The sequence below is a fragment of the Protopterus annectens genome, chromosome 9.part0 (genome assembly GCF_019279795.1).
Source record: "Protopterus annectens isolate FY-2018-M chromosome 9.part0, PAN1.0, whole genome shotgun sequence".
NCBI lineage: Eukaryota > Metazoa > Chordata > Ceratodontiformes > Protopteridae > Protopterus > Protopterus annectens.
In genome coordinates this window covers 692,202,198-692,223,366 of record NC_056743.1, presented here as the reverse complement: position 1 = coordinate 692,223,366, position 21,169 = coordinate 692,202,198, and the positions used below count along the sequence as shown (strand labels likewise).

At 38.3% G+C, this 21,169-nt stretch overlaps 1 protein-coding gene across 1 annotated transcript in view; it reads left to right on the top strand.

The window, feature by feature from the left end:
• The window catches only part of LOC122811458 (proteasome subunit beta type-8-like), a 164,155-nt gene that overhangs the window by 49,635 nt on the left and 93,351 nt on the right, over positions 1-21,169 (top strand). The window contains exon 4 of the mRNA XM_044083311.1: positions 10,703-10,832. Within this exon, the coding sequence (XP_043939246.1) occupies positions 10,703-10,832 (130 nt within the window). The remainder of the gene's footprint in view (positions 1-10,702; positions 10,833-21,169) is intronic.

Below are 21,169 nucleotides of genomic sequence, written 5' to 3'. Positions count from 1 at the left end.
CCATATATGCACATCTAGACCTCTTCATCTGTATTGTTCTATATGTGTATGCTTCACGTGCCTACCACCCCTGCCTTTTCTTTCCCATTGTACTCTATACCCCTCCCCTCTTCCCTTCTCTCTCACCATAAACATAAAATGGAGGCCTTCCCTAGAAAAAATGTATCCTACCTTCTTTAACTGTACTTAACCTGTATATTCCTACAGTGAGCTTCTGTGCTTGTTAAACTGCCTTTTATACATTCCTGTACCACCTTTCCACCCCCTTCCTGGAACTAATAAGAAATCAGGATGCTGGGTGCTCATTGACTAGTACTGCACGCACATTTAAAGTAAAAACCGATCTGACTTCCCTGTTATCTAAAATAAATTTAATTGACTTCTGGTATCAACTTTTGTATCTTGTCATTAACCCCCACTTCTGCATACCTTATAGTCAGTAAAGCAAAATGTGATGATTCAACCTTCACTTGACCAATGACACAAAAGATTTTCAATAAATATAACCAGTGGCTAAAGAAACTGTACCTGCTGTGTATGTATGTATGTTTTTTTTTTTTTTTTTTTTTTTTTATAGCTTGCAGTGGAAGCTGCTCATGCTACCTGCTGCAGATGTTCTTCGTGTTTCACTGTTGCAGTCATCACATTTGGGTTAACCCTGCCAAAGAGAGTGGCAAACTTTACAAAATATGAGTAAGAAAAAAGATTTAGTTGTTAAACCTTCTGATAAGGGTGATAAAATAGTGGTACTACATTTTACTTAATATTTAAAAATGTGTGTGGATCATCTAAACATGAGAGATGTGTATAAAGTATCTAGTGTTGTTGAATATGAACAAGCTGTAAATAATTTTAAAGACATTTTGTTAAAAGGTCTTGGACTTGGATATTTGTCTAAAAAAGACTTAGATGTGAAATTTAACACAGATAATTGTACTTTGTCTAAATTTTATTAATTACCCAAGGTACATAAAGATTTAGTGAATCCACTGGGTCATCCCATAGTAGCAGCTAGTAATTATTTTTTGCATAACATTGGAATTATGCTGCATTGTTACTTAACTAAATTGTGATAACTCTAGATTCCTACATAAAAGACTCTTTTGACTTTTTAGATAAAATTAAATGTGTGTTTTGGGAAAAGGATTGTTACTGGATTACATTACATGTTAAGAGCCTATATACAAATATTAAACATTCAATAGGTATTGAGGCTGTTAAATTCTTTTTGGGTGACAGTCCAGTTTCAAATTATATTATTGAACTAATTTATTTTAGTTTAGTTAACAATTATTTTGAATTTAATCAGGTAGTTTATCAGCAGATACAAGGTACAGCTATGAGGGCTCCTTTTGTCCCAATGTATGCTAACCTGGTGATGGGATATTTTGAAATTATTTTTTTTATATAGATTAGAATTTTTTAAAAAGTATGTAATTCATTATTTTAGGTTTATTAATGATTAGATTTTTTTATGTAAGGGGGTAATTCATTAATACAAGATGTTGTTAATATATTAAATTCTAATAAGTTAGGTTTAAGGTTTGAAGGCTTACAAAGTTGTAGTTCTGTTATTTTTTGGATTTGATCCTAAAGGGTAATATTAGAGATGGAAAAATCATTACTAGTATACATAGAAAATTTGGTGATGGTGGCCATTTTTTGGATGGACGTAGTTGCCATCCAGCTCATATTTTGAATTCCTTACCTTATGGTGAGTTATTAAGAATTAGTAGGTTATGTAGTGAACCTGATATCTTAGAAAAAGAAATTTTTAATTCTTGTCAGATGTTTAAAAATAGGGGATATGCCTTGGAAGTTATTAAAAAGGCTTTAGAGAAGTTATGTTTTCCAGAGTTAAATAAAAGGAATAGTAGTGAACATAATAATAATACACTGCAGAGAATAATAAATGAAGAACGTAGGAAAATGTATTTTGTTACCTCTTATAATCTACTTTCTGATGAGATTATAGCTATTATAAAATATTATTGGCCTTTTTTTGGTGAAGGGAAGACATAAATTAAAAAATGTATGGCATGCGCCCATGATTTCTTTTAAAATAGGTTGTAATTTAAAAGTTATGTTAGTACATGCAACTTTTTCTTTACCTGATGTAAATTTGGGAAATGAGGTTGCTAGGTTGGGTACCTGGGCATGTGGAAATTATTCAGCTTGTCCATATGTTATTAGATTTTTTGATAAAATTAATGGTTTAAAATTCAGACCGGTAGCAAAGTTTACTTGTAATGCTGTACGTATTATTTATGCCCTTAAGTGTCCCTGCAATCTTTTCTATATATGTGAGAGTAAGAGGTCATTTAAGGTTAGATTGCAGGAACACATTCGAGATATCAAAAATAATAAGATGGAAAGTCCTATTGCTTCCTATTTTAATTTTATACATGGGGGAGCTTATTCAGAAATGAGAGGTTTCATTCTTGAACAAGTTAAAGCAACAAATGCAACTTGTTTAAAAAATAAGTTATTATTTAAAGAAGCAGTTTTTATTTTGAAGTATAGTACTTTGTGACACCTGGTGGATTAAATCAGGAATGCAATTGGAAAGTATTTATTGTAAAGAGTTAATTATACTTGATTGTTTAATTGTTTTATTTGTTTAATTGTAATTGATGCACCTTTATAAGAGGTGTTTTTTTTACTATTGTTATCTCCTGAAAGGCTTTATGCCGAGACGCTAGAGAGGTTTTTGTGCTTTTAGTAAAGGATATATTACTGGTTTTTGTCGTCTGGATATTTTTCCGTTCTGCTTTGGTGGTTTTGGCTAAAGAAACTGTACCTGCTGTGTATGTATGTATGTTTTTTTTTTTTTTTTTTTTTTTTTTTATAGCTTGCAGTGGAAACTGCTGATGCTACCTGCTGCAGATGTTCTTCGTGTTTCACTGTTACAGTCATCACATTTGGGTTAACCCTGCCAAGGTAGCCTTCGGCTGCCCTGAATACCAGAGACTTAGTATTTCTGCATTGGTTGCTGTCGCTTGAGGAGTGATGTCAGGTCGTCAGTGGTATAAAGGAAGGCAGCCAACGCCATTACTTCAGTCTTTCTTACTGTGGAGCCCGAAGCAGAAGCAGTTCGCATGAGTACCAGTCGGCCACTACCTGAGTTTCATTTCCGAATTGAAGTTAGTCTTTAAAAGCGAAGTACCCCATTGGGGATCCTTTTTTCTTGCACCAACCGATGTCAGAAAAAGTTAGTAATTGTCTCGCCTGTGGAAAGCAAATACCACACTGGGACTTTCACTCTTACTGTGTCACTTGTCTAGGCCCAGACCACGACGTCCCTCGTTGTCGGTTCTGTGCTTTAACACCAGAGCTATTCATTGTCGGGCCCATATTGTAGCCACATTTTTCCGATTACAGTCCTCGAATTCCAAGAAGCCATCCAACAGCAGATCTTCTGAAAAAATGTAAAGATAAAGACAGAGACAGACCACACAGGACCAAACCTTCCGATGATGCTACCACCAATCTGGTCATCAGTCCTCTGGAATTCGTTGAGGTGCTTTCGCAGCCCCTGATGCCTGCTTCAGTTAATTTGCAGGCTGCTACCGAGACCCTTTCAGAGTCTGGTATGCCGCAGAACTCTTCTTCGTCTAAGGATCCTGCAGTCATCTCTACCTTGGATGGGTCTGAAGCCACTGTGCAGGCACCGGCTTCCAAGGAAGTCCTTCACAACACCGAATCCAGACATAAAAATGACGCCTTCTTTCACGGCTATCGTTCTTTCTAAAACAACCGATGCCTTCTTTCATGGCTACCGTTCTTTTTAAAACAACCAAGTTCCTTAGGTCCAGGGATCGAACCACCCCCAAGAAACCGACTTCCAGCCATTCTCTGGCACCTGCTCCCTTGCCTCAGTCACAAATGCTTAAAATGGCAGAGGACCTTATCATGCTGATTAGGGGAAGTCAAGCCACTCCCTCAAAAAGAAAAAGAGATCTGTCTCCAGTAGTTTTGTCTGAACAAGAGTCAGATGAATCCAGTGCATCTGACTATGAAGACATGCAGCCCCTCTCTACATATGAGGATTCTGATGTAGAGGAATCTATTCCGTCAGCCTCTCCCCCAGGGGATTTTTCCTTGGGGAAACCCTGCATACTTTAAGGGAGCATTTCAAATGGGAGAGTCAAGACTACCCACACTCTAAAAAGAGACTCAAGAGAGTTATTGGACCTTCCACAGCACAGGCCCTTAGCCACCCCCCAAGTCCTAGATGTGGTGGATAATGTTTTCCTTGAATCCAGCTTGACTCCAGATACCCTCTCTACTGCTCCCAGGAAACCTGACAGGTACTACAGAGTCCCTGACTCTCACAGATATCTTTTTAAAAACCCAACAATGGACCTTGAGGTCATTACTTAAAGCCCCAAAGGGGTTAAAGCTACTTCAGATAAGAATCCTACCCCCTCAGTCAGGGATTCCAGAGCACTGGACAGATGGGATAAAAAAGTATAAACCTCAGCTGCTCTTGCTATCAGGGCACTAAATTGTCAGTTCCATATGCTTAAATATCAGCAACATACCGTGGAACTACTTAAGCAAAAAATATCCTCCTTTCCTGCATGGGCAGAATCTAAAGATTTACAGGAGTTAATGCACTCTGCTGGTCAAGTAACCAAACACTTTGCTCTGCAGTTTTGATGCCCCTGAAGCTTCTTGCAGGGCAGCAGTCACTGGATCTGTCATTAGAGGACATGTATGGCTTAAGGAACAACCCCTGCCAGACAACGTCAAATCAAAATTGTTGGCTGCACCCTTGCACAAATATAACTTATTTGGTACTAAAGCAGAAGAGGTGTTAAAAAAAAAAAGATGGAAGAAAAAGCAAACTCTATGCAGACTGTTAAAGATTTCTTACAGGTACAGTCCCCTAGGTTCAGCAGGCATTTTCCTTCCAAGCAATGATCCTTTCCTGCACCTAATAAACAGGGCCAGCTTAGGTCCTGTGGAAGTAGACCTCCAAGACAGCAGTCCCAGGCGTTGCAGAGATCTAAGCAGTGGACTGCCTCCACTTCAAAACCAGGGAGTTCTAAGCCACCCTCTTATGGTAAAAATTCACAATTACTCACACCCTCCCTACCTCGCCTCTGCCCACCACCACATACCCCTAGGAGGAAAACTCTCTTTTCACTCAAGCACCTGGGCCACCATTACCAAGGACCAGTGGGTTCTGAACATTGTGTCTCAGGGGTACAAATTCTCCTTCCACACCCTTCCATCCCCAAAAGGGTTCCCAGATCTACCACCAAATCAGTGGGCAGAGGCTCAAAAGCAAATCCATACCCTGCTTTCCTTGGGAGCAGTAGAACATATTCCTGCAGAGCAGATAGGCCATGGCTTCTACTCCAGATGTTTTCTGGTACCCAGAAAAGAGGGCACCTGGTGCCCCCATCCTCAGTCTATCCATTCTAAACACCTTCCTGCTGATCCCAAAATTCAAAATGCTCACCCTCCAGCAGCTGCTGTCCATGCTGTCCAAGGACTCTTGGCTAGCCACCCTGGACCTAAAAGAGGCCTACCTCCACATTCACATCAGGGAGTCCTGCAGAAAATATCTTTGCTTCAGGGCAGGATCGCAACACTTTCAGTTCTCTGTGTTTCCCTTTGGCTTATCTACTGCTCCCAGAGTTTTCACAAAATGCCTGACTCCAGCCATTGCTTTTTGCAGACAAAGAAATATTCAAATTTACCCCTACTTAGATGACTGCCTTATTCAGGCAGACAGCCAGGAAAAGCTGCTCAAAGACCTGACCTTTGTAAAGGACCTACTAACTTCCTTAGGGTACACAATCCAAACAGGTGCCCACCAAAAGGATAATCTTCCTGGAAGCAAGTCTGGACACAGCATCCCAGATATCATGCCTAACACCAGAGAAACAAAGGTTCCTATCAACTTACTTCTCTAAACTGGCCACCAGGCCCCAGCTTTCTGCAAGCGAAGTCCTGCAAGCCCTGGGGTTCATGGCATCTTGCACACTCCTTATTCCATATGCCAGACTGCATATGAGGAAACTTCAGTGGTACCCAAAGAGCCTTTGGTGTCAACACTGTCAAGATCTGGAAACTCTTTTACCTATTATTCCTTGCTTGAGGAAGGAATTTCTTTGGTGGGCAACAGCCTGCTCCCACAACAAGGGACTGCCCTTCTCCCCACACCCTGCTGTCCAGACCCTCACCACAGACACATCAGACTATGCTTGGGGTGCATACCTGGATGGCAGGTGCATACAGGGCCAATGGAACCCCCAGCAACTCCCCTACACATCAATCAAAAAGAGATGATGGCTGTGCAACAGTCCTTGATAGCTTTCAAACCCCTACTCTCTCTCCAGGGGTTCTTCTGATCAAAACAGACAACACCACAGTGATGTGGTACCTCAACAGGCAGGGAGGGACTCACTTTTACTCACTGTGCAGGCTGGCCATGACCCTTTGGTTTACAGCCTCTTCCCATGCAACTACACCTGTTAACACAATATCTGCCAGGCTCTCTCAACTCCCTGACAGACCAATTAAGCAGAAAACGTTTGGACCCCCACGAGTGGCAGTTCAACAGAACCACCTTCTTACTAATAACTCAGAAATGGGGAACCCTGGAGGTCGACCTCTTTGCCTCCCACACCAGCCATCAGCTCAGCAAATTCTGCACCAGGGAGCATCACTGCATTACATGGAAAGTGGATGCCCTGTTCTTCCCCTCTCGGTCTATGCCTTTCCTCTCCTACCTCTCATTCCCAAGGTACTGATCAAAATAAGGGAGGAAAAACCAAGGACCATTCTCATAGCTCCAGACTGGCCCAGACAGCACTGGTACCCCGTGCTGCACAGCCTGTTCCTACTGCCCCCATAGAATCTTCCTCAGATCCCCAACCTCCTAACCCAGAGGGAGGGGGAATTCATGCACCCTCAATTGCAGACACTTAATTTGGCAGCTTGGCTTATACCCTGACCCCTGACCAATCTGCCATCCTCCGTAAACAGGTTCTGGATATTATCTGAGAGGCCAGATGCCCTAGCACCAGAAAGTCTTATGCAGATAAATAGAAAAGGTTCTGCACCTGGATCCAGGTTAAGGAGGCCAATACGGCACAGCCCTGCAGCCCTCTCATCCTGGATTACTTAGCTGACCTATTACACAGTGGTCTCTATTTCTTCTCTGTAAAAATTCATGCCTCTGCTATTTCAGTTCATTTTCCCATTGAGCAGCCTCTTTTTTCACACCCTCTGATTAAACAGTTCCTCAGAGGGGCTAATAACTTAAGGCCCCCCAGAGGAGCACCAACACCAGCTTGGGACCTTAACTTTGTCTTGGAAAAGCTCACCCTGCCTCCTTTCGAACCAGCTTCTTCTGCAGAGCTAAAATTTCTCTCCTGTAAGACAGCCTTCCTCCTGGCCATCACTTCAGCCAGAAGAGTCTCTGAGCTGCAAGCAGTCATGGCAGTGGAACCCTTCATCATTTACCATGCAGACAGGGTATCCCTCAGAACTAATCCATCCTTCATGCCCAAGGTGGTGTCCAGTGTGGCTCTCAACCAATCCATCCATTTGCCCACCTTTTTTTCTTAACCATAAAAACAAGGGGGAAAGGATTCTGCATTCTCTGGATGTGCACAGACAGTTCAGTTACTATCTGGACAGGACTAAACCCTTCAGAAAATCTGATCAACTGCTGGTTAGCTTTACTTCAGGGGCAGAGGCCAAAGCCATCTCCTAGCAAACAGTTTCCAAATGGATAGCACACTGCATCCATTTCTGCTACAAACAGCATGGCAAGCCTCCCCCTAAGGGAGTCAGGACACACTCCACCAGAGCAGCCTCCACCTCTGCAGCTTTCCTCTGAGGAGTCCCCACCAGGGACATCCTGGAGGCTGCCATCTGGACATCTGTTCACACCTTTACAAAACATTACCACCTGCCTCTCTTTTCCAAATCCAGGGCAGGTTTTGCCTCTGCAGTCTTGCAGGGCATGCTAGCCAGCCCCTAGCTTCCTTGACTGCCTCCACCCATTTCCTCAGCTTTGGGAATCTACCCAGATGTGATGACTGCAACAGTGAAACACAAAGAACATAGTACAGTTGTGTACACTTACCATAAGTGTAGATGTTCAAGTGTCTTCACTGTCACTGTTGCAGTCCTGGTTTCCCTCCCTCCCTCCCCCTTTTTAATTTTATCTTTCTTCCTTGTTGTTCTCCTTTCCTTACAAGGGACATATTGGTATTCATTTTCCACTGGTGCAGTTCTGCCACCAGACCCTGGCCTCCTATTTTGGGGGCTCCTAACCGGTTATGGCAAGAAAACGTGATGTAATAGCATCAGTTGCCTTCCTTTATACCACTGATGACCTGACGTCAGTCCACAAGTGACAGCAACCAACACAGAAATACTAAGTCTCTGGTATTCAGGCCGGCCGAGGGCTACCCTGGCAGGGATAACCCAAATGTGATGACTGCAACAGTGAAGACACTCTAACATCTACATTTATGGTAAGTGTACATAACTATACTTTCTTGTATTTGTTCATTTGTTCTTGGGAGTTTCATCAGTGATGCATGAGACCAGTCCATTGTTCTTTATACAGTCTGTGTTAAATCAGTTTGTTTCTCATCCTTTTGCTTCATCTGTGTCATTCAGGTACTATTTTCTGCTTACACATAGTTATTATCTGCATAGATATTCATGTCTCTTCTGCACTGCGGTGTAGTTTCTATTTGTGGATGCCATCTGCCTCCCACAAATGCATATCTGTGAATATTGTGTATAATTTGAGCAGTACTTTTTCTAGAAGATTTTAGCTTTTACGTAATGGCATGAAATTCCTTTCTAAGCACTTGTTTATGGAAATATTTAAACAAGTGTCAAAATTATAAAAGGAATTCTTTAAAGGGCTAAAAATCCCTGCTCCCATGACGTGGTAATTTGTGAATCCTGTATGTATTCTATGTGATTCATGGCATTTTTTTTGTTATTTTATTTGGGATTAGGTGTTATTTGTTACATAGAGGATATTAAAAATTTGTATACATTTATCTCTTAGGATGTATGGATGGCATGGTTTAAGGAAGTCTTGTTGGACTGTAAGTTTGTGAAAGAAAATGATCTGAATTCAATATGTGATCGCATGGAAATAATACTTAAACATATATTCATTTGTGAAGGAGATTTGGTATTAAAGAAATGGGAAGGAGACTATGATAAGTCGATTTTTTTCATCTGTCATACTATATGTTCATTTAAAAGAATTTATGAATGTTTTAAATACTGCTAATGTTTTTTTAATTCTCTTATAATTAATTATTCTATTAGTCACATTACATTTTTTCGATGTTGAATTGAGTAAAAAAGTGGATGGTGGTGAATTTATTTCTAATAATTATAGGAAGATTACATTTAGCAGTTCTTGCTTACATTTTTCGATCAATCACCCCCTGTGGATGAAAATTAGTGTAGTGAAAGGACATTTTGTCAGATTATCTAGAATGATTTCACAAGATTTAAGTTTTAAAACTGAACTTATGATTTTAAGACTTCTTTTTGGATAGGAGCTATCCTCCTGATTTTGTTGACAATTTTATTAAGGAAGTAAAGGAAAAAAAGGGAGATACATTTTGCCCCAGCATTGAAAAAAAATTAAATAGGTAAACAGGATAAGTCCATTTTTTAAAAAAAAAATTATTTTTTTTTCTGTAGATTTGAAGGATATTCAGCAGATCATCCAATGTCATTGGTCTAGTCTAACACGTTCAGAAGGTATGGATGATTGTCATTGACAGAGTCCTCAGTTTATTTATAAATCCATAGGCAATATTAGATCTTGGCTGAAGAAGAATAATATGGATTCAAAAAAGTCTTGCAATAATAATAAAATATATAAACTTGGTTTAGGGGCAATGATAATGTGGTGGTTATAAAAAACGTAAGTAAATAAATGTGGGTTAGCAGATTTTAATAAGTCCTAAACAGATTCTATTTTATTAAGCTCGGGCCATTTTAATCAGAATACCAATGACTTAGTTTATGTTGCTGCCTGCATGTCTTGTTATGATTATTATATTCATAAGAAGGATAAAGTATTGAAAAATAGAATATTACCAACATATATATCCTATTAGAAGGAAAGATAAAACATGTTTTGGCAACTTACTGACATTTTACCAAATTTTAATTAGTTTGCATTTTTTTATTTTGGAAAAAGTTAAAAGGAATATTAGTGGGGTTATTGTGTAATAGAATATTGAAAAGAGAATTGTATTGGCAGATTTATTTTAATGGTGACATAACACTGAGGTTAAATAATTTGCTTTCTATGCCATGTATTCTCAGGGAAAAATTAAATTGTTTTCAGTAATTTAACTGGATGGTATTTGTCCTGTGACTTATTTTATGTAACTTGAAGTATGTCTGAGCAAGTCTGTGGATTGTAACAGACAAAAGTGCTTAAGTGACTGTAATCAGTTCCTTGTTTTGATAGAATTTTTCAGGTAATTAATTGTTATCTTTGTTGGTGTGGTATTTCAGTTTGAATTAACTTCTGTTGTTGAAAATATGGTAGACACATGTATTCATAAAATGCATTTAGAAAATCCTGTCAGAAAAATCTTCCTTTGTATAAGTGAAAATATTTTATGTAATATTTTTATTTAGGAAAAATTGTGACACATTTATATATATTTATTGTCTGCAGAATATACCGACTAAGAAACAAGGAAGAAATCTCTGTCTCAGCTGCTTCCAAGTTGCTATCGAACATGCTTAGTGGGTACAGGGGAATGGGACTTTCAGTAGGCAGCATGATTTGTGGATGGGACAAAAAGGTAAATACTCTTTATTTTGAGACAGGAGTTGCTGTTGCCAGCTTGGAATTTCTCTGAATGTAATGAATTTGTACACATATTGTAGTACATTTTTTTCAAAAATGATCTTTTCAGTATTATCAACATAGTTTATAGATAAGTGAAGATAAGTCTCTGCCAGATGCTAAAAATAATTGATCCACCCATATTTCTGATTACATCTGATTACATGTTGCATTTTCATAAAATAGTTGTGCACAGTACATTTTTTAGGTATTCATGATGTTGTCGGAACAGTGCATAAAGTAATATTATGCTAATGATGTACCGGCAGACTACCAGACTACCACTCAGAACTCTGGACAGCGTGAATACTACACACTTGTGCACTATGCATAACAGAGTGGTGTGCAGGATGCCAAGGATATTTAATTCTAACCATAAGTTCACTTGCATCTCCTTAAAACTCTAACAGGGTACTGCAGATCACAAACTTGTAACTGCAGATCACAAACTTGTAACTTCCCATACATTTCACAGCATTTGGGTACATCAATATGAAGCTACCTGAGTTGGAATACAGTAGATATTTGATGGGCCATAAACTGAGTGAAATGTAGTTGAATGAAAGGATCACTTCAACGTGTAATGCCAGAGTCTAGGCTCCTTTAAAATCTGAATTGGATAGGGACTAAACGATGTCATGGATGTCAGATAAGTGTGAGCTGGTTAATGGCCGTTTACTAATGGATTTGATATAAATTGGCCCATGAATAATGAGAATGTCTGCTTGTGTATAACTGTTAGTCCCCTTACACTGTAGTTAATATGCCTAACAAACGTAGACAGTTGGCAGACAATATTAATCAATTATAGTCATGTAAATCGCTATCTGTCCAACCCTAAGATACAGGAGGAGGAGTGCACCCAGCCTAATTCATAAAATTTTTGGCCAGTGTTGCCATGACTGAAAAGTAGGTATCAATAACATATTTAGTAAATTAAAGGATTGGATAAAGCTGCAGCTCTCAGTGGACTGTTACTAGGCTGGGGTGGGCTGGGGATGGTTGCAGCAGTGAGTTTGCCTGCATATGTCTTAAATTTAAATGTTCCATTCTGTATCATCCCCAGTAATGGTGATATTCTTGCTCATTTGTGTTCTACCTTGCAATCCACTGCCATTTCTTGAACTTTGGGAAAGTGATTTGGTTTACTCTGCATGAGTTATCCAAAGATGTACCCCTCTAATTTCCTGATGTTCTTCGTGTTTCACTGTTGCAGTCATTACATTTGGGTTATGTGCTTGCAGGTAGCCCTCAGTCGGCCTGATTAACAAAGTCTTGGGTCCTACATCGGTTACTGTCTCTTCTTCCATGACGTCAGGTCATCAGGGGTATAAAACATGCAGCCAAAATCATTACATCAGTCTTTCTTGCCATGCGGTGCCTGAAGCAGAAGCAGTTCGCAAGTGCTGGTCAGCCGACTCCTGAAATTTTCGTTTTCGAGTTTCAGAATCAAAGTCTTAAACTAAAAGCTAAGTACCCCGTTGGGGAAACTTTTTCTTGCTCTAAACCGATGTCAGTAAAAGTAAATAATTTCATTTCTTGTGGAAAGCAAATACCTCATAAAGATTTTCATTTGTACTGTATTCCTTGCCTAGGCCCTGACCACGACGTACCTCACTGTCGGTTTTGTGCCTTATTTAAGCCACGAACTATCCGTCATCTGTATATTTGCGCTTCTAAATTTTTTGGTGCTCGGTTCAGTTATCCTGATATGTCTTTGGTAAGCTATCCGACTACTGACATTCCGAAGAAACGCAAAGATAAAGACAGGCCGCCCAGTTCGCCGGTACTCAGTGAGGCGCTTTCACAACCCCTGATACCCGCTACTTCAGATTTGCAGGCCTCTACTAAGACCCATTTGGAATCCGGTGTGCCGCGAGATGCTTCATCTGTGGAACCTGTGGGTGTCTCTACCTTGGATGGGTCCGGAGCCGCTGTGCAACCACCGGCTTCTGAGGGTGTATTCAGGCCTACTGACTTGCATATTAAACCGGCACCATCTTCTTCTTCAAGGCCTAAAACTCGAACCATGCCTAGAAAACTGATGCCCAGACCGCATGCTCAGGCCTCTATGCCTAAAGAACAAATGAAAAGAATGACTGAAGACCTTATTACTTTAATCAGGGGAAGCCAACTTTCCCCCTCTAAGAGACCTAGGACTGAGTTTGCTTATGATACTTCTGACCAGGATTCTGAAATTTCTGTTTCCTCTGATGACCAGGATTTACCCTTATCTACCTATGAGGATTCTGATGCTGAGGACTCTACTTCCTCTGCCCCCCCCCCCCCAGAGGATTTCTCTTTTGGTGAAACCTTGCATACTCTTATGGAGCATTTTCATTGGGAAAGTCAGGATTTCTCTGATTCTAAAAAGAGGCTTAGGGATTTCTTGCTCCTGCCCCAGCACAGGCCTTTAGCTATACCTTCTGTACTGGACATTGTTGATGATGCCTTTTCGGAATTTAGCATGGCCTCTTACTATTTACCTCCTGCTTCCAGAAAACCTGATAGATATTACAGGGTTCCTGACTCTCACAAGTTCCTTTTCAAAAATCCTACTGTGGATCCTGAAATCATTATACAGGGACCCAAGGGCATTAAAGCTACTACTGCCAAAAATCCTTCCCCCTCTGATAGAGACTCCAGGGTGCTGGATAGATTGGGTAAGAAGGTATACACTTTGGCAACTTTGACCATTAGGGCCTTGAATTGCCAGTTTCATATGTTAAAGTATCAGCTGCATATTATTAGATTGCTTAAACAGAAAGTGATGTTGACTCCTGATTGTGCTGAAAATAAGGATTTACAGGATTTTATACATTCTGAAGAACAAGTTGGTAAACGTACATTGCAATGTGGTTTTGATTCACTAGAGGCATCTTGCAGCGGTAACTGGGTCTGTACTTAGAAGGCATGCTTGGCTTAAGGAGCAATCCTTGCCAGATCATGTTAAAGCGAAAGTACTGGATGCTCCCTTAAATCAGGGCCACCTGTTTGGCAACAAGACAGAATAAGTTCTTAAAAAGGTGGAGGAAAAAGCTAAATCTATGCAAACTGTTAAAGACTTTTTACAAGTACAACCTCCAAGATTTAGTAGGCATTGGTCGTCTAAGAATTGGTCTTTTCCTGCCTCTTCCAGACCTTCTCAGTCCAAACCCAACTCCAGCAGAGCACCCAGGCTTCAGTCACAGGGGATGCACAGGACTAAGCAGTGGGGGGCCTCCACTTCCAAATTTGGGAGTAATAAAACTCCCCCTATGGTAAACTGTCTCAATGACTTCTTTTTAAAACTTCCAAGCACTTCTCAACTGACTGCTCCTTTGGGGAGAAAGGTTGCACTTCATGCAAAGAACTAGGGACTCATTACCCAGGACAAATGGGTTTTAATTATAGTGTCCCAAGGATACAGATTTCACTTCCACACGTCACCCACTCCAAGCGGTTGGCCGGATCTACCTCCAAAGCAGTGGGCAGAGGCCCAAAAGCAAGTACTCTCTTAAGAATAGGGGCTATTCAATTGGTACCAGAAGACAAAAAGGGACAAGGTTTCTACTCGAGATTTTTCCTGGTACCCAGAAAAGACAATTCATGGCGTCCTATCCTGGACCTGCCTACTCTAAACACCTTTTTGGTGATTCCAAAATTCAAGATGCTGACTCTTCACTAGTTGCTTCCTATGCTAAGCAAAGATGCCTGGTTGGCAACACTAAATTTAAAGGAAACATACCTGCACATCCCAATCGGGGAATCTTGCAGAAGATACCTACGCTTCAAAGCAGGCTACACGCACTATCAGTTCTCTGCACTGCCCTTTGGCTTATCTACTGTGCCCAGGGTACTCAAAAAGTGCCTAGCTCCAGTCATTGCATTTTGCAGGCAAAGAAATATTGAAATATACCAATACCTGGATGATTGTCTAATTCAGGCAGAAAACCAGGACATACTTTTGAATAATCTGGCATTTGTACAGAGGGTGCTAACTTGTCTGGGGTACACCATAAACGAAAAGAAATCACACCTGGTACCCTGTCAACAAATTATAATCCTGGGAGCAAGCTTGAATACAGCTTCCCAGATGGCTTTCCTCATGCCAGAGAAACAAATTCACTTGACAGCCTGCTTCAAACAAGTGATCACAAAAACCCTGCTGTCTGCAAAGCAAATACTACAAGCCTTGGGGTTCATGGCCTCCTGCATTCTTCTAATTCCATATGCAAGACTGCATATGAGGAAACTACAATGGTATCTAAAAAGCCTATGGTGTCAACATTCTCAGGATCTAGAAGCAATGATTCCTATCATTCCTTGTCTGTGCCTAGAGTTCCTTTGGTGGGCAGAGGCCTGCCACCAAAACAAGGGATTACCATTCAAAACTTCAGCTTGGCCAGCTAAAAACTTGGTTATATTCAACTGGACGTATAAGAGAATTTAAGTACCTTTTTCTGCACTTTTTTTTAAAAATACAGTATTTAAATTGATTTAAACTGTGTATGAAGGAGTGTTGAAGGAATTTTTATCTGAAGTTATTCTGCTCTTCAGTAACTTGAACTAAAGCTAGTGTTGGCTGAATTTTGTTATTTGCTAGTAATTACAGGTGTGGGGGTAGCCACATTCTTTGATTTCCTGTCCTTGCATATTTAAACTGGTGCATGTGAAATAATTCCTGCTTTAAAACTTCAGCTTGGCCAGCTAAAAACTTGGTTATATTCAACTGGACGTATAAGAGAATTTAAGTACCTTTTTCTGCACTTTTTTTAAAAATACAGTATTTAAATTGATTTAAACTGTGTATGAAGGAGTGTTGAAGGAATTTTTATCTGAAGTTATTCTGCTCTTCAGTAACTTGAACTAAAGCTAGTGTTGGCTGAATTTTGTTATTTGCTAGTAATTACAGGTGTGGGGGTAGCCACATTCTTTGATTTCCTGTCCTTGCATATTTAAACTGGTGCATGTGAAATAATTCCTGCTTTAAAACTTCAGCTTGGCCAGCTAAAAACTTGGTTATATTCAACTGGACGTATAAGAGAATTTAAGTACCTTTTTCTGCACTTTTTTTTAAAAATACAGTATTTAAATTGATTTAAACTGTGTATGAAGGAGTGTTGAAGGAATTTTTATCTGAAGTTATTCTGCTCTTCAGTAACTTGAACTAAAGCTAGTGTTGGCTGAATTTTGTTATTTGCTAGTAATTACAGGTGTGGGGGTAGCCACATTCTTTGATTTCCTGTCCTTGCATATTTAAACTGGTGCATGTGAAATAATTCCTGCTTTAAAACTTCAGCTTGGCCAGCTAAAAACTTGGTTATATTCAACTGGACGTATAAGAGAATTTAAGTACCTTTTTCTGCACTTTTTTTAAAAATACAGTATTTAAATTGATTTAAACTGTGTATGAAGGAGTGTTGAAGGAATTTTTATCTGAAGTTATTCTGCTCTTCAGTAACTTGAACTAAAGCTAGTGTTGGCTGAATTTTGTTATTTGCTAGTAATTACAGGTGTGGGGGTAGCCACATTCTTTGATTTCCTGTCCTTGCATATTTAAACTGGTGCATGTGAAATAATTCCTGCTTTAAAACTTCAGCTTGGCCAGCTAAAAACTTGGTTATATTCAACTGGACGTATAAGAGAATTTAAGTACCTTTTTCTGCACTTTTTTTTAAAAATACAGTATTTAAATTGATTTAAACTGTGTATGAAGGAGTGTTGAAGGAATTTTTATCTGAAGTTATTCTGCTCTTCAGTAACTTGAACTAAAGCTAGTGTTGGCTGAATTTTGTTATTTGCTAGTAATTACAGGTGTGGGGGTAGCCACATTCTTTGATTTCCTGTCCTTGCATATTTAAACTGGTGCATGTGAAATAATTCCTGCTTTAAAACTTCAGCTTGGCCAGCTAAAAACTTGGTTATATTCAACTGGACGTATAAGAGAATTTAAGTACCTTTTTCTGCACTTTTTTTTAAAAATACAGTATTTAAATTGATTTAAACTGTGTATGAAGGAGTGTTGAAGGAATTTTTATCTGAAGTTATTCTGCTCTTCAGTAACTTGAACTAAAGCTAGTGTTGGCTGAATTTTGTTATTTGCTAGTAATTACAGGTGTGGGGGTAGCCACATTCTTTGATTTCCTGTCCTTGCATATTTAAACTGGTGCATGTGAAATAATTCCTGCTTTAAAACTTCAGCTTGGCCAGCTAAAAACTTGGTTATATTCAACTGGACGTATAAGAGAATTTAAGTACCTTTTTCTGCACTTTTTTTTAAAAATACAGTATTTAAATTGATTTAAACTGTGTATGAAGGAGTGTTGAAGGAATTTTTATCTGAAGTTATTCTGCTCTTCAGTAACTTGAACTAAAGCTAGTGTTGGCTGAATTTTGTTATTTGCTAGTAATTACAGGTGTGGGGGTAGCCACATTCTTTGATTTCCTGTCCTTGCATATTTAAACTGGTGCATGTGAAATAATTCCTGCTTTAAAACTTCAGCTTGGCCAGCTAAAAACTTGGTTATATTCAACTGGACGTATAAGAGAATTTAAGTACCTTTTTCTGCACTTTTTTTTTAAAAAATACAGTATTTAAATTGATTTAAACTGTGTATGAAGGAGTGTTGAAGGAATTTTTATCTGAAGTTATTCTGCTCTTCAGTAACTTGAACTAAAGCTAGTGTTGGCTGAATTTTGTTATTTGCTAGTAATTACAGGTGTGGGGGTAGCCACATTCTTTGATTTCCTGTCCTTGCATATTTAAACTGGTGCATGTGAAATAATTCCTGCTTTAAAACTTCAGCTTGGCCAGCTAAAAACTTGGTTATATTCAACTGGACGTATAAGAGAATTTAAGTACCTTTTTCTGCACTTTTTTTTTAAAAAATACAGTATTTAAATTGATTTAAACTGTGTATGAAGGAGTGTTGAAGGAATTTTTATCTGAAGTTATTCTGCTCTTCAGTAACTTGAACTAAAGCTAGTGTTGGCTGAATTTTGTTATTTGCTAGTAATTACAGGTGTGGGGGTAGCCACATTCTTTGATTTCCTGTCCTTGCATATTTAAACTGGTGCATGTGAAATAATTCCTGCTTTAAAACTTCAGCTTGGCCAGCTAAAAACTTGGTTATATTCAACTGGACGTATAAGAGAATTTAAGTACCTTTTTCTGCACTTTTTTTTAAAAATACAGTATTTAAATTGATTTAAACTGTGTATGAAGGAGTGTTGAAGGAATTTTTATCTGAAGTTATTCTGCTCTTCAGTAACTTGAACTAAAGCTAGTGTTGGCTGAATTTTGTTATTTGCTAGTAATTACAGGTGTGGGGGTAGCCACATTCTTTGATTTCCTGTCCTTGCATATTTAAACTGGTGCATGTGAAATAATTCCTGCTTTAAAACTTCAGCTTGGCCAGCTAAAAACTTGGTTATATTCAACTGGACGTATAAGAGAATTTAAGTACCTTTTTCTGCACTTTTTTTTAAAAATACAGTATTTAAATTGATTTAAACTGTGTATGAAGGAGTGTTGAAGGAATTTTTATCTGAAGTTATTCTGCTCTTCAGTAACTTGAACTAAAGCTAGTGTTGGCTGAATTTTGTTATTTGCTAGTAATTACAGGTGTGGGGGTAGCCACATTCTTTGATTTCCTGTCCTTGCATATTTAAACTGGTGCATGTGAAATAATTCCTGCTTTAAAACTTCAGCTTGGCCAGCTAAAAACTTGGTTATATTCAACTGGACGTATAAGAGAATTTAAGTACCTTTTTCTGCACTTTTTTTTAAAAATACAGTATTTAAATTGATTTAAACTGTGTATGAAGGAGTGTTGAAGGAATTTTTATCTGAAGTTATTCTGCTCTTCAGTAACTTGAACTAAAGCTAGTGTTGGCTGAATTTTGTTATTTGCTAGTAATTACAGGTGTGGGGGTAGCCACATTCTTTGATTTCCTGTCCTTGCATATTTAAACTGGTGCATGTGAAATAATTCCTGCTTTAAAACTTCAGCTTGGCCAGCTAAAAACTTGGTTATATTCAACTGGACGTATAAGAGAATTTAAGTACCTTTTTCTGCACTTTTTTTAAAAATACAGTATTTAAATTGATTTAAACTGTGTATGAAGGAGTGTTGAAGGAATTTTTATCTGAAGTTATTCTGCTCTTCAGTAACTTGAACTAAAGCTAGTGTTGGCTGAATTTTGTTATTTGCTAGTAATTACAGGTGTGGGGGTAGCCACATTCTTTGATTTCCTGTCCTTGCATATTTAAACTGGTGCATGTGAAATAATTCCTGCTTTAAAACTTCAGCTTGGCCAGCTAAAAACTTGGTTATATTCAACTGGACGTATAAGAGAATTTAAGTACCTTTTTCTGCACTTTTTTTTAAAAATACAGTATTTAAATTGATTTAAACTGTGTATGAAGGAGTGTTGAAGGAATTTTTATCTGAAGTTATTCTGCTCTTCAGTAACTTGAACTAAAGCTAGTGTTGGCTGAATTTTGTTATTTGCTAGTAATTACAGGTGTGGGGGTAGCCACATTCTTTGATTTCCTGTCCTTGCATATTTAAACTGGTGCATGTGAAATAATTCCTGCTTTAAAACTTCAGCTTGGCCAGCTAAAAACTTGGTTATATTCAACTGGACGTATAAGAGAATTTAAGTACCTTTTTCTGCACTTTTTTTAAAAAATACAGTATTTAAATTGATTTAAACTGTGTATGAAGGAGTGTTGAAGGAATTTTTATCTGAAGTTATTCTGCTCTTCAGTAACTTGAACTAAAGCTAGTGTTGGCTGAATTTTGTTATTTGCTAGTAATTACAGGTGTGGGGGTAGCCACATTCTTTGATTTCCTGTCCTTGCATATTTAAACTGGTGCATGTGAAATAATTCCTGCTTTAAAACTTCAGCTTGGCCAGCTAAAAACTTGGTTATATTCAACTGGACGTATAAGAGAATTTAAGTACCTTTTTCTGCACTTTTTTTAAAAATACAGTATTTAAATTGATTTAAACTGTGTATGAAGGAGTGTTGAAGGAATTTTTATCTGAAGTTATTCTGCTCTTCAGTAACTTGAACTAAAGCTAGTGTTGGCTGAATTTTGTTATTTGCTAGTAATTACAGGTGTGGGGGTAGCCACATTCTTTGATTTCCTGTCCTTGCATATTTAAACTGGTGCATGTGAAATAATTCCTGCTTTAAAACTTCAGCTTGGCCAGCTAAAAACTTGGTTATATTCAACTGGACGTATAAGAGAATTTAAGTACCTTTTTCTGCACTTTTTTTAAAAATACAGTATTTAAATTGATTTAAACTGTGTATGAAGGAGTGTTGAAGGAATTTTTATCTGAAGTTATTCTGCTCTTCAGTAACTTGAACTAAAGCTAGTGTTGGCTGAATTTTGTTATTTGCTAGTAATTACAGGTGTGGGGGTAGCCACATTCTTTGATTTCCTGTCCTTGCATATTTAAACTGGTGCATGTGAAATAATTCCTGCTTTAAAACTTCAGCTTGGCCAGCTAAAAACTTGGTTATATTCAACTGGACGTATAAGAGAATTTAAGTACCTTTTTCTGCACTTTTTTTTAAAAATACAGTATTTAAATTGATTTAAACTGTGTATGAAGGAGTGTTGAAGGAATTTTTATCTGAAGTTATTCTGCTCTTCAGTAACTTGAACTAAAGCTAGTGTTGGCTGAATTTTGTTATTTGCTAGTAATTACAGGTGTGGGGGTAGCCACATTCTTTGATTTCCTGTCCTTGCATATTTAAACTGGTGCATGTGAAATAATTCCTGCTTTAAAACTTCAGCTTGGCCAGCTAAAAACTTGGTTATATTCAACTGGACGTATAAGAGAATTTAAGTACCTTTTTCTGCACTTTTTTTTAAAAATACAGTATTTAAATTGATTTAAACTGTGTATGAAGGAGTGTTGAAGGAATTTTTATCTGAAGTTATTCTGCTCTTCAGTAACTTGAACTAAAGCTAGTGTTGGCTGAATTTTGTTATTTGCTAGTAATTACAGGTGTGGGGGTAGCCACATTCTTTGATTTCCTGTCCTTGCATATTTAAACTGGTGCATGTGAAATAATTCCTGCTTTAAAACTTCAGCTTGGCCAGCTAAAAACTTGGTTATATTCAACTGGACGTATAAGAGAATTTAAGTACCTTTTTCTGCACTTTTTTTTAAAAATACAGTATTTAAATTGATTTAAACTGTGTATGAAGGAGTGTTGAAGGAATTTTTATCTGAAGTTATTCTGCTCTTCAGTAACTTGAACTAAAGCTAGTGTTGGCTGAATTTTGT